Source organism: Balaenoptera ricei, chromosome 1 (genome assembly GCF_028023285.1).
Source record: "Balaenoptera ricei isolate mBalRic1 chromosome 1, mBalRic1.hap2, whole genome shotgun sequence".
NCBI classification, from domain to species: Eukaryota; Metazoa; Chordata; class Mammalia; order Artiodactyla; family Balaenopteridae; genus Balaenoptera; species Balaenoptera ricei.
The window spans coordinates 171,343,955-171,357,744 of NC_082639.1; the positions used below are offsets into that span (position 1 = coordinate 171,343,955).

General features: G+C 38.7%; 1 protein-coding gene across 2 annotated transcripts in view; it reads left to right on the plus strand.

Moving 5' to 3' along the window:
- NVL (nuclear VCP like) overlaps nucleotides 1–13,790 on the plus strand; it is a 103,284-nt gene that overhangs the window by 78,984 nt on the left and 10,510 nt on the right. For both annotated transcript variants that reach the window (XM_059941905.1, XM_059941909.1), the window contains 3 exons: nucleotides 5,766–5,842; nucleotides 8,538–8,626; nucleotides 11,553–11,623. In XM_059941905.1, coding sequence (XP_059797888.1) covers nucleotides 5,766–5,842; nucleotides 8,538–8,626; nucleotides 11,553–11,623 — 237 coding nt within the window. The remainder of the gene's footprint in view (nucleotides 1–5,765; nucleotides 5,843–8,537; nucleotides 8,627–11,552; nucleotides 11,624–13,790) is intronic.

The following is a 13,790-nucleotide window of genomic DNA, read 5'->3' on the forward strand; positions in this document are numbered from 1 at the left end:
TATGATAATCTCTGGGTCCATCCATGTTGCTGCAGATGGCATTATTTCATTCTTTTTTATGGCTGAGTAGTATTCTGTTGTATATATGTACCACATCTTCTTTATCCATTCATTTGTCAATGGACATGTAGGTTGTTTCCATGTCTTGGCTATTGTGAACAGTGCTGCTATGAATGTAGGGCTGCATGTATCTTTGAATTAGAGTTTTATCTGGATATATGACCAGGAGTGGGATTGCTGGATCATATGGCAACACCATTTTTAATTTTTTGAGGAACCTCCATACTGTTTTCCATAGTGGCTGCACCAATTTAACATTCCCACCAACAGTGTAGGAGGGTTCCCTTTTCTCCACACCCTCTCCAGTATTTGTTATTTGTAACCTTTTTAGTGATGGCCATTCTGACCATTGTGAGGTGGTACCTCATTGTAGTTTTGATTTGCATTTAGAGATATGTGTTTCTATGTATATGTTCAAAGACTGGCAAGAAATTGCAAAGTAACAGTCACCATGTTATGGTGGTACGATTATGTTAATTTTCCGCTTTATTTGTTTTCTACTCAACTATATGAATAAAAATCATTGCTGATTGCAGACTCTTATGTGCTATAAGAATAGATTTCTGTGACTCAATATAGATGTAATTATTGAAATAACATAAAAGTTGTAGCACATCTTGAATTACTTTTTGAACCTGAGTTTTCCATAACGTATAATGCTTAATCAGAATTATAGGATTAAACATCAGAATAGTAGTGTAAATGGGTCATAACTTCCCTTTTTTTTAAATTATGGTAAGAGGACTTCCCTGGTGGCGCAGCGGTTAAGAATCCACCTGCCAATGCAGGGGACACGGGTTCGAGCCCTGGTCCAGAAAGATCCCACATGCCACGGAGCAACTCAGCCACAACTGCTGAGCCTGCGCTCTAGAGCCCACGAGCCACAACTACTGAAGCCCACGCGCCTAGAGCCCGTGCTTCGCAACAAGAGAAGCCACCACAATGAGAAGCCTGCGCACCACAACAAAGAGTAGCCCCCGCTCGCCACAACTAGAGAAAGCCCGCGCACAGCAACGAAGACCCAACGCAGCCAAAAATAAAGAAAGAAAGAAAGAAAATAAGTTTTTAAAAAATAAACTAAAAAGATAAATAAATCACGGTAGGATATGTCTAACTTAAATTTACCATTTTAACCATTTTTAAGTGGACAGTTCTTTGACATTAGTGCATTCACATTGTTGTGTGCAGTCATCACCACTGTCCATCTCCAGAACTCTTCATTTTGCAGCCTGAAAATCTGTACCCATTAAACAGTAACTCCCCATTCCACCCTCCCCCAAGCCCTGGCAACCGCCATTCTACTTTCTGTCTCTATGAATTTGACTACTCTAGGTACCTCATATGAATAGAATCATATTATATTTGTGGGCTGTAACTTCTTAAGAGACTATTTTCCTTTTTCTAATAATTCTTTTGGTTCGGCTTTCTCTAGTTATGAAATTATTTGAGATATCCATTAGAGCTTTATTAAGAGATAATAAAACCAGTAGTGAAGAAAACAAAGTTAGTATAAAAAGTTCTAAATATTTAATATATATAAATATTTTAATAAATGATTCTCTAAACTATTTATATACTTGGTTTTATAAGCTTTGTAATATGCCATTTAAAATTTTCTCATTGCTCCCACTTGACAATGCATAGAATTCACCTGCCATTTTACTTCTTACTGCAGGTCACATTCTTACTGCCACATTTCAGTTAAGAATAATTAGATTTTAATTATACAGAGATTCCTCAGCCCTTATTTCTACTAATTGGAAAGTAATGTTGGGGCTTCCCTGGTGGCGCAGTGGTTGAGAATCTGCCTGCTAATGCAGGGGACACGGGTTTGAGCCCTGGTCTGGGAGGATCCCACATGCCGTGGAGCAACTAGGCCTGCGAGCCACAACTACTGAGCCTGCGCGTCTGGAGCCTGTGCTCCGCAACAAGAGAGGCCACGATAGTGAAAGGCCCGCGCACCACGATGAAGAGTGGCCCCCGCTTGCCGCAACTAGAGAACACCCTAGCACAGAAACGAAGACCCAACATAGCAATCAATCAATCAATAAATCTTTAAAAAAAAAAAAAGAAAGTAATGTTGCTATTGAAACTTTTGGAAGTATCCTATGTAGACCACACCCCCCCAAAAAAAGGCAGTTTGTTACTTTCTTTCAATTGATAGTATTTTGGGGGTTTATTTTTCTAAAAAATTAATCTCCTAAGAATTAGAAAATTTCGGGAATCTAAATTTCTAAGAATTATTTTTCTAAAATATTACTTTTAGATAAGCATTTGTTTATTGTGTTCCTTTATATATTGAGCTTTCTCAAAAGATTTAACTTAAAGAGTGCCCTAAATATGGCAAGTTGGCAATTGCTCCCCGTATGCAGTTGTGAGAAAAATTTCTCCTCTGGGTTCTCATAAAGAAGACCCTCAGTTGTGATAGACGTTTTTACCAATATCCCTATCATAAACACAATAATAAGCCTTTCAGGACTGAAGCTGGTGGTTCTCCTCATGTAAGCTGCGGACATAACTAAAAGCCAGTTCATTAAAAACAACTTCATGAAAGGTCAAAGAAATGCACTTTGAGGATGTGTGAGCCTTTATGAAAGTCCGGCTTGACCCAAGAATAGAATTTAGATATTGAGAAGTATAAAAGAATTATCCTCAGGCAGTCCTCCATGAATCAATTTCTTATGATTGAGCTTTTGATTAAAACAGGACAGTAGGGACTTCCCTGGTAGCACAGTGGTTAAGAATCCACCTGCCAGTGCAGGGGCACGGGTTCAATCCCTGGTCCGGCAACATCCCACATGCCGCAGAGCAACTAAGCCCGTGTGCCACAACTACTGAGCCTGCGCTCTAGAGCCCACAAGCCACACTACTGAGCCCACATGCCACAACTACTGAAGCCCACACGCTCTAGGGCCCGAGAGTTGCAACTACTGAGCCCGAGTGCCTCAACTACTGAAGCCCGCATGCCTAGAGCTTGTGCTCCGCAACAAGAGAAGCCCCCTCTTGCCACAACTAGAGAAAGCCCGCACACAGCAATGAAGACCCAACACAGCCAAAAATAAATTAAAAACAAACAAAAAAAACAGGACAGTAGATAGTTTGAGGTAAAATTCTCTAGCAGCACAGGGAACATCCATGTGCTGGGTGACCATCAAGGTAGGGTTGATAGTTTCTTCCTTCCTTCCTTCCTTCCTTCCTTCCCTCCCTCCCTCCTTCCCTCCTTCCTTCCTTTCTCATTGCGTTGGCTTCTCTTGTTGCGGAGCACGGGCTCTAGGCACGTGAGCTTCAGTTGTTGTGGCGCATGGGCTCAGTAGTTGTGGCTCATGGGCTCTAGAGCACAGGCTCAGTAGTTGTTGCACACGGGCTTAGTTGCCCCGTGCATGTGAGATCTTCCCAGGCCAGGGCTCGAACCTGTGTCCCCTGCATTAGCAGGCGGATTCTTAACCACTGTGCCACCAGAGAAGCCCTAATAGTTTCTTAAGAACATTAAAGAATCTCAAAAGGGCTCATGCCTAATGAGGTAGCCTCTTGCCCCACCCCCTACCTCCTGCTACTGGTAGATTGAGGGACTCAACAGGGCAGTGTCCTCAGGCTTTCCCACTTCCGACATAGCTTGGAAAGTCCAAACATTTCTATTCTCCATCATGATAAATCCTTATTACCTGTTCATCATCACTATTTAAACAAGACTTCCCCTTCCCCTCCCAAATATAGCACCAAATTATCTCTACTTATCTGGAGATAAGATACTGGGTTTTGGGGGGAATTCCCTGGTGGTCCAGTGGTTAGGACTCAGTGCTGTGAACCCGGGTTCAATCCCTGGTCAGGGAACTAAGATCCCACAAGATGCATGGCCAAAAATAAAAATTTTTTTAAATTAAAAAAAAAGATGCTGGGTTTTTTTAATTACGAAAATACGCAATAAAGATTTGGGGCCTTACCAAATGTCCATTCAGTTGCAGATTTGAACTTCAGAACTCAAGTTTTTAAATTCCTGGTTCAGTGTTATTTCCACTTTTCAGAGCTTTTTATTAAAGTATAATGCACGTACAGAAAAGTAGACATATCATTAAATGTCCAACTTCATGCGTTTTTATAAACAAAACCTTCAAGAAAGAATATTAGCAGTTAATTTCATGGAGACAGAAAGTAGAATGGTGGCTGCCAGGGGCTGGCGGGGGGGGGAGTAGGGTAGGGGAGGGTTGTCCCTTAACACAAAGTTCCATTTTGGGAAGGTGGCTGGTTATGTTTTAGAGATTGATGGTTGCACAGTAACGTGAATGTAATTAATGCCACTAAACTATACATTTTTAAATGGTTAAAATGATAAATTTTGTTACGTAAATTTTACCACAGTAAAAGAGAGAACATTACCAGAGCCACAGAAGCTGGCCTCCTGCTTCCTTCAGGCACTGCCCACCTCTATCCGCACAAGGTTAACTGAGGAGATTGAAGGAAACTTATGGATCACGCAGTCTGACCGTCCAGTTTTACACACAGCCAGAGGGAGAAAAGAAAAAAGCACAAAGATTGTTTCCTGAGGTCACACAGAGAGTTTATTTTCCCATGTTTATTTCGCAGGTCGAAGTAGATTGAATGGGAAACATAACTGTTTCTTGAACCTGTGTTAGATGAACATTTGCATTTTATCAAATAATAGCAGCTAGCAGATGTACAGTTGATTAAATTCTTAAACATGCCCAGCTGGGAGGACATGAGAGGACACCCTCTGAGCATGGACCAGAAGCAGGTGATAGCTCAAGGTGCTGGGTCGTCTGACCCTCTGCTTGGAGCACCTGCCGAGCTAATATTTACACTTGAGGCTTAATGACATATGTTTATTTACTTTTTTCCTGTGTGTTTCTTCTTAAACTGTTTATTTCCATGTAGTATTTGCTACCAAAGAAAGACAATATGCAATGTAGATTTAAGTTATGAATCAGAATAAATCAGAATAATAAAGCAAATACTCACAGACCTACCATCTTAACAATGTCCTGTACTTTAAGTCACTAAGAACTGTTTTGTTTGCCTCTGCAGTTTAAGTCACTAAAAATGTTATTAAATATGTACTGTATACATGCAAGGTACCGTGTTAAGTGGTGTTGGAATTCTAAGGCTGTTCTGATACTTGTCCTTTCTAGCATCTCTTAGTATGAGCTGAAGGGGAATTGGCACCAAAGTCAGGGTTGAGATTTAGATAAAGGGTTAGGAAAGAACACATTGAGCACAGAGGGCTTTTGGCTTTTTTTTGTAGAGCAGTTTGCTGATTGTTCTCTCTTGGCCACGTTCAATGTTATTTCTCCCTTCCTAGCCAGCCTCACACCAAAACTAAGCACATATGCACATCAAAACTAATCACTGCTTATGTACTTGCCATATCAGGGAAAGGAAGTGTGATTCTTCACCTTTGGAAAGATTGAGGGTGGTGGGTTTTGTTCTTGGTGTTTTGTTTTTGCTATAGTACTTACAGGTTCTTCAGACTTCACCAGCATAAATTGTTTGCCTTCAGCTTTCCCAAGTTTGGGATCTACTTCTTAACCTCATTTCTCAAAATTGAAATTTGTAAAAATCTGTAACACTAGTCTGGGAGTCAATTATATTCATTTAGTCAAGCAGCCGTTACTATTTATTTAGAACCTATTATGTGGGAAAATATAGATCTTTAAAGCCTCAATGAAAGTGGATTTTTCTCTCTTACTCAGAATGGCACCAAACCCCCACTGGATGCAGATGTAAATTTGGAAGCAGTTGCTGGTGACCTTCGCTGTGATTGCTATACGTGAGTATCTCCATCTCCAATCAGTTAACTCTCTGAGGCTCAGTTTTCTCATGTGCAAAATGAGGGAGAATGATGTTGGGAGGATTAAATTAGGAATCCTGTAAAGCACCCAGCGTCTGGCTTTTCCTCCTTCTTCCTTCTTAGAGAAGGTACTACCCATTTTGAGGCTCTGAGGAGTTCCCAGGAGTAAGGGGAATCCTCTCATATGTTCACTCTTGGTACTCAGCTACCCTGACCACCATCACTGCCTTTCACAAATTGTCTCTGTCGTTCCAGAATATTAAAGCAAACATTTCATTACCAGCTGCCAAATTATCGAGGTGCTTCAGCATTTAAAAGAAAATAATCTACAAGTTTTTCAAGCCTCAGAATGCATTTTTCACAGCACACCTGTTAATATTCACACAGCCTGTAGTAAAAGCAGGAGGTCAAATATTTCTGCCTTCAGCTTTCATATGTGTGTGGTGGTGGTTGTTTTTGTTGTTTCCTACATGTGTTTTTAAGTAAATTTGTTAACTCTCCTAATTTTGGTTCACAGGGAAGAAAATGAAATTCACATTGGACTAACAGGGGACATCTCTCCCTCTGGCTTATTTAAAAAACCCTGTTGATTGTCCACAATATACTAGGGTGTTCATGATATTCCTCTAGGTCAAGGTCAAATAATGTGCTTTCTGAAGCTAAGTCAGTCAAGGAAAGCAGTGTTTTAATCTTTGAGGTCTTCAGGAGTCTATTATTCAGCAGTGTAAATTTATATCCAAGGAACATAGCCACTGGTACTGATATAGGCACTCGGTTCTTTCCAGTTCTGGTTGAAGAATTTCTCATAACCGTCTCTCTCTTTTTTTTTTTAAAAAAAATAAATTTATTTATTTATTTATTCATTCATTTTTGGCTGTGTTGGGTCTTCGTTGCTGCACGCGGGCTTTTTCTAGTTGTGGCGAGCAGGGGCTGCTCTTCCTTGCGGTGCGCAGGCTTCTCATTGCGGTGGCTTCTCTTGTTGCGGAGCACGGGCTGTAGGCACGCAGGCTCAGTAATTGTGGTGCACGGGCTCAGTAGTTGTGGTGCACGGGCTGTAGAGCGCAGGCTCAGTAGTTGTGGCGCACGGACTTAGTTGCTCCGCGGCATGTGGGATCTTCCTGGACCAGGGCTCTAACCCGTGTCCCCTGCATTGGCAGGCGGATTCTTAACCACTGTGCCACCAGGGAAGCCCACATAACCGTCTCTTATTAGGATGATTCCACTTGAAACCATGCTGGTCATTTTTAGGGCATGTGGCCGGGATCCAAAGTTTAATGTCCAGTTTTTTCGTATATGAACATCTAGGGATCTGAGTCTTGATCTTTGTTCTGCCACCTCAACCCCAACGCGCCTGAGAGATTTGCCGCACTCTGGTCAGGACTCTTGGCTCACTTAAGAAAGCAGTGACTGTCTCAGTGAAAGGGAAATGGTCCCCCAGGCCGTGGTGGTGAGGGGCGTATGTAAAAGCCCTACCTTACCTTTAAGGAGAATGTCTCTCTTCCCCTCATTGGGAATCAAATGCATGCCAGTCTATAATTAATGAACTTACTGCTAAAGAAAGTAAGACTTAAGTGAGTAGTTTACATGTTTGGGTGCTAAAATCTGAAAAGATTTTCAGTTGGTAGCAGAGGCAGTTTTGATGGCAGAACTTACCCTGGGCCAAATCTTCTGGATTATACCACGTAAGGAGTCAGTTAATATGGGTTAGGGTTAAAGTTGAATGTTGTATGTTTTGAGTTTTAATGCCACTGTCTTCACGGTTTGAAAGGCAGTATAATACTACAGTCTTCAGCTACTTGTTACATTATTGGTTAATGTGTGTGATTATTAAATAATGTTACAAACCTAACACATAACCAACAGAAAGATTGGATTCAGTTAATAATTTAAACTCTGTGGGTCTTTAATTTTATTAGTTACGTGGATTGTCACATTATATGTTAAATGTTTGTCTAGAAATGAGATTTTTAATCCCCCAATTCAAAATCTTTCTCAAAGCATCTGTAAGAATCCTGTTAAAGATGTAATGTATTGAAACACCTGTCAGCCCCAATGTCTTTCATTGAACTCAAGAGCCATGCTGACTCAGCATATTACACAGAACCATTAAATGAAGGCTTGTTAGTTCTTGTCATATTTTAAGTAATTTATGATGTATCCATTCAGGTTGAGCTTGAATCAAGTGCATCAAAGACTTTTTAGCCTTTGTATTTTCCTTTTTTGAACTTGGGGTCATAAATGATTTTTTATATAAGCTTAGTTTAGACATTAGGTAATATACTAATGGTATATACTGGTAATGGGCCAGTTAGCACTTTAGCATGGGCCTTGTGAATGAAAATTTTACAATAAATAATGTATAAGTTGCTTTCTACTGACTGGTTGTTTTAGACTTTTTATATTATCATTAGTATCTATAGTGATTAGCATGGGAATATTTATGATTCATTGCATTGTTTCCTTCATAATTTCCTTTCTTCTGAAAGTTAGAAATATTTTAGGTGAAAACTAAAACCTCTTTCTTACTGACCATGATCAGTTTATCCCACCTTTATTGGTTAGTGTCTTTCCTGATTGTTTAATATGTGACTTAAAAAGAAATTGCTGTCAGAATTTTTTCTGGGCTCTTGCAGTGTCTAAGAATAAATGAATAAGAACGGTTCTTTTATTACAGGGGTGCAGATCTCTCTGCTTTGGTACGGGAGGCTTCTATCTGTGCCTTGAGGCAGGAAATGGCAAGACAGAAGAGTGGAAGTGAAAAAGGTACAGTTCTCTACAGAATCTCTCAGTCCTAGTTAATTATGACTCTGGATACCTAAAATCACTGTTAACCTGGAAAATGTCCATTTCCTAGCATCTATCATCTGTGATATTAAAACTGACATTTTTCTGATGAGACCTTTAGCAGCTGTTCTGGAATATTACATAACCTCTGTGGCTGACAACTACAATAATAGCAAAGTTATTTGGTGCCTAATAAAATGTTTTCTGTCTTTCCTTATCATCATATACAAACGTTTAGAGTTAGGCAAGTAGGTCCATTTACTGTCTTCATCATGAGTTTGGTCTATTTATCAATACTGGAAAACTTTCTCATTCTTTTTCTAAGGTGATACCTACTTTCCTGTTAAAATGTAGCCTAAATTGAAGAGCTTAGAAAACACACAAACAAGAAGTAAAAATTGAAATAACTTTCCATATACTTACATTTTCCTTTGGGGCCATGTCAACAGCTTTGCATTGTTCTTCGCATTTGACAGTGTCTTTGATTGTATTATTTGGGTTACAGAACAATTCATTTGTGACCTGCAGGCCAACCATGCCAAGTACAGAAATAACCTCTACTTTGCTTGGTTCCTGGGACAGTTGTTTGATCAGTTGCAGTGAGTGGCCGTCTTCCTTACAGTACTGTCGAATACCTTCTTCAAAAGACCTGCCTTGTCCTCAAAACCTGTACTTTCATCTGAAGTTCAAGTCTAGGTTGATCTCCTTTTATTCAGTAGATTTCCCAGAAGATGTCTTTCTTTATTCATATTTATTTGTTTTATTCTTTTCCCTTTTTTCTTTGGCTACCAGGAATCTTGGAGCTAACTTTTCTTTGCAGTTGCAGTAGCATATGCTTAGCTTAGATTTGTCAACACACGTATCTTGATTGTGAAGTCCCTCATTTTTTTGGTTGTTTAATTTAAGATTCAGTTATCTGAACTTCTTTTATTGTAAGCTATTTTAAGTTCGTTTTGGAAGTGGGTGGGATATAATTAGCAAAATTAGTATGTCTTATAAGAAATCATTATGTGGTAGTATGCCACCTGAGAGCTGAATCTGATGACTATCTTTGGATTTGTCACTAAAAATTAGCAGGCCTCTGTATATGTATTGGCTGCTACTAATAATTCTGATTGGGGACTTCCCTGGTGGTCCAGTGGTTAAGACTCCATGCTCCCAATGCATGGGGCCCAAGTTTGATCCCTGGTCAGGGAACTAGATTCCGCATGCCGCAACTAAAGATCCCGCATGCCACAACGAAGATCCCACACATGGCAACGAAGATCCTGCGTGCCACAACTGAAACCCGGCACAGCCAAATAAATAAATAAATGTGTTTTTTTTTTAATAATAATAATTCTGATTGGATGTTACTTTATAAACGTGTAACAAATTCTGACATCCCTGCTTTGCTACAGTTTGCATTTGCAGCTGCCTGTCCTTCAGGGACTTTTCATTGATATCTTAACAGAACCTGAAATCAGTAATGGCCAATTCCATTTGACCTGTTCAGCAACACATTGTATTTTACTTTTAGGTAAATACACTACCTTAATATCTGTATAAAATTTACTATTTTAAGTATAAATTGTCATCACTTAAGTTGTCATACTAAAATTGTAAACCAAGCCTTATTTAACATTTAGTTATTAAATTTCTCTTACTATGTGATGGCATAACCTTATAAGAAATTAAAACACCCTTCTATTCCAGTGTTGTGATATGACCTATATATATTATGTATTATGATATAATTCCATAACATCTAATTACGTGTATGCCCTCTTGAATACTATGGAATTCTACTTTCCATTCTTAGTTAAATTTATTTGAATTATCCTGAAAGAGAACAGTTCTAGTTCTTCTTCATGAACATTGCCATTTAGTTAAAGTAAACAGTACAAAGATAACAAAGGGTTATCTGTTTATGAGTGATAGTTTTCTTTGGGTGGTACTGCATTAAAATCTGAGGAGCAGAAGGTAGGGAAAATGGGGAGATACTGGTCAAAGATTACAAACTTCCTGCTACAAGATGAATAAGTTCTGGGGATCCAGTGTACTAATTAGCAATACTATGTTATATACAGTTAACCCTTGAACAACATGGGTTTGAACTGTGCAGATCCACTTACACGTGGATTCTTTTCAGTAAATATGTAGTATAACACTACACAATCCACACTCAGTTGAATCCACAGATAATGGAACCGCAGATTCGGAGGGCCAACTTTAACATTATATGCAGATTTTTGACTGAGGGTCACCACTCCTAACCCTGGCATTGTTCAAGGGTCAGCTGTACTTGAAAGTTGTTCAGAAAGTAGATCTTAAAAATTATCACCACAAAAATAAAAAAACTATCATGAAGGGATAGAGGTGTTAACTAACCCTACTGTGATAACTGTTTTGCAATATATTCACCCATAATATCATCACGTTGTACTCCTTAAACTTAAATGTGTTATATGCCAACAATATCTCAATAAAGCTGGGGAGAAAAACAAAGTAACAAAACACATGAACTGTTTTCTTTAAAGGATAAGAATCTTTCTCTAATTAAGTCTAGACAAAGTACTTTTTGGTATAATTTGTTCCACAATAAACTGTTTTGATTGCTTGGGAAAAAAAGATTACAAATAAAAAGATTACACTTTTTAATATAGGATATTATAAACATTACACGTTTATGTAAAATTAAATGTCAGGTATATGTAAATTAAATTAAAATTAAAAAGTGTCTAAAAACTCTTGAGCAGAATATATCTGGCTTGAATATTGTTCTGAAAAAGAGTAGAAACAGTGTCATCATTGATTTCCTCAGTGTTCCCCTTGAATGCTTAGAAGTCTCTCAAGAGAAATTAAGTTGTAAATCACAATTAGCATACTGTACCCAGATATGTATATTTATGCATTTGCTCCACAGGTGAACTCAAGGTTAGTCAGAAGCACTTTGAAGAAGCTTTCAAGAAAGTAAAGTCATCTGTATCAAAAGAGGTAAGCAATGCTCTTAAAGGTATAAGAGAAAAGCGACTAGAATTGAGAGTAGTAGGTATGTGAACTCATGAAAACAAGCAAAATAGTTGCCTCTGTGAGAGTGTTCTTGAGAGACTGTAATGTTGAATGTTTTTAGAGACTAAACACAAAGAGAAAATGACCTCTTGTGTCTGTTGCCACAAGCTCAGAATTTTTAATCAGTCTCATTCAAGTATTATTGGACCTGCTTCACCCTTTTAAACAAATAATTTCTTATGTTCTTCAACCTAAGCTGCCCAGACTACGCACTATGGACTTACCCGTAGTTTTAGGAGACTAAAAATACCTTCACCATAAGGTCAGAGAAGGGTTAAAAATCACTGTGACTTGTCCTTACAAAAAATACCAGATTTTCCCATATTTATTTCTTACTGTGTTGAGGTATTCTGTTTGTAATAAGTTAAATGTTTGCTATTAAGTGAAGTCAGGTTACTATGACACTTACAAAGAGAGCAACAAAATATCCAACCCTGAGAAATGCATAAATTGAAAACTGTTGTGATAAGTTTTGTTCACTTGGATATCTTGTGTTTCTGAACTCCTAGAATGTGCCTTAGCCACGAGATCCTGTTTATTGACTATACTAAAAATTCCTTTAAATCGTTTGCCATTTATTACCCCAGGCTCAGTGTTTATGATTACTCATTGAAAACACTTAAGTCCAAGTTCAAACACTTACTGGGTTGGCCAGAAAAGTTCGTTCGGGTTTTTCCATAACATCTTACAGAAAAACCCGAACGAACTTTTTTGGCCAACCCAATATATGCGATGGGTTGCTTTGTTCCAGTGCCTCCAGTCTTGGTGTAAATGCTCTAAGTTAGTTGACCATCTTATCACTTTTAACTAAAATAATCAATTAAGGGGTTTGGGCTGGTGGTGGTATCTTTTAGGCCGATGACTTACTTCTTTTTCTGCTAGAGTAAAGTCAAGTCTGCTGAACTTGGACTGGGTCTTCTACCATATTTGGAGAAATGAAAGTCTGCTTTGACCTCTCAGGCATTTTTGTATACTAGAGGAAATGTTTTTATTTTATTGAATATCTTTGAATAAGATAATCTTATTAATTAAAATCAGAAACAGTTTTACAGTTAATCTTACTGGAAGTTTTCATTCTGATCAACAAGAGAGTACTGATATAAGTGTCCTCCCAAAGACTTAGTCATTAAAGAAAATCTTTTTTAATTGAGATTGTTTCTTATCTACAGCCAAGTTTTGAGGCTTTTCAAGAATTAGGACATACTAACATAGCTCCACATTTGGCACTCTCATCCTGTAACCTTACTTTTTTTAATTGAAATTTAATTTACCTGTGTAATGCACAAATACAGTTCTGTAAGTTTTGGCAAATGTAACCAGCACTACAATCAATATAGAGAACATTTTAATCACTTCAGAAAGTCCCTTGTGTTCTTCTGTAGTTGTCAGTCCCTTTCTAAATGCTGCTCTAGGTAACCCCTGATCTGACTTCTGTCATCATGCTCTAACTTTGCCTGTTTTAGAACTTTCTAAATGCTGCTCTAGGTAACCCCTGATCTGACTTCTGTCATCATGCTCTAACTCTGCCTGTTGTAGAACTTCATGTAAATGCAGTCATACATGCGGTCATACAGTATATACTCATTTGTCTCGCTTCTTTTGCTCAGTGTATTGTTTTAGAGACTCATCCACTTTGCTCTGTTTTTCACTAGCTTGATCCATCCTCTTGCTGAGTAGTTTCCCATTATATGAATATACCACAATTTGCTTATCCTTTCCCCTCCCTGTTGGTGGACACTTCAGTTGTTTCCAGTTTTTGGCTTTTATGGATAATGGTGCTCTGAATGTGTGTGTGGGTTTTTTTTTGGGGGGGGGGTGGGGGAACATGTGTTTTTATTTCTTTTGAGTAAACAACCAAGAGAGGGGACTTCCTTGGTGGTCCAGTGGCTAAGACCATGCTCCCAATGCAGGGGGCCCCAGTTCGATCCCTGGTCAGGGAACTAGATCCCACATGCTGCAACTAAGAGTTCACATGCCACAACTAAAAAATCCCGCATGCCGCAACTAAGACCCGATGCAGCCAAATAAATAAATAAATACAAATTAAAGAAAAAAATAACCAGGAGAGGAATTGGTGGGTCTTATGGTGAAT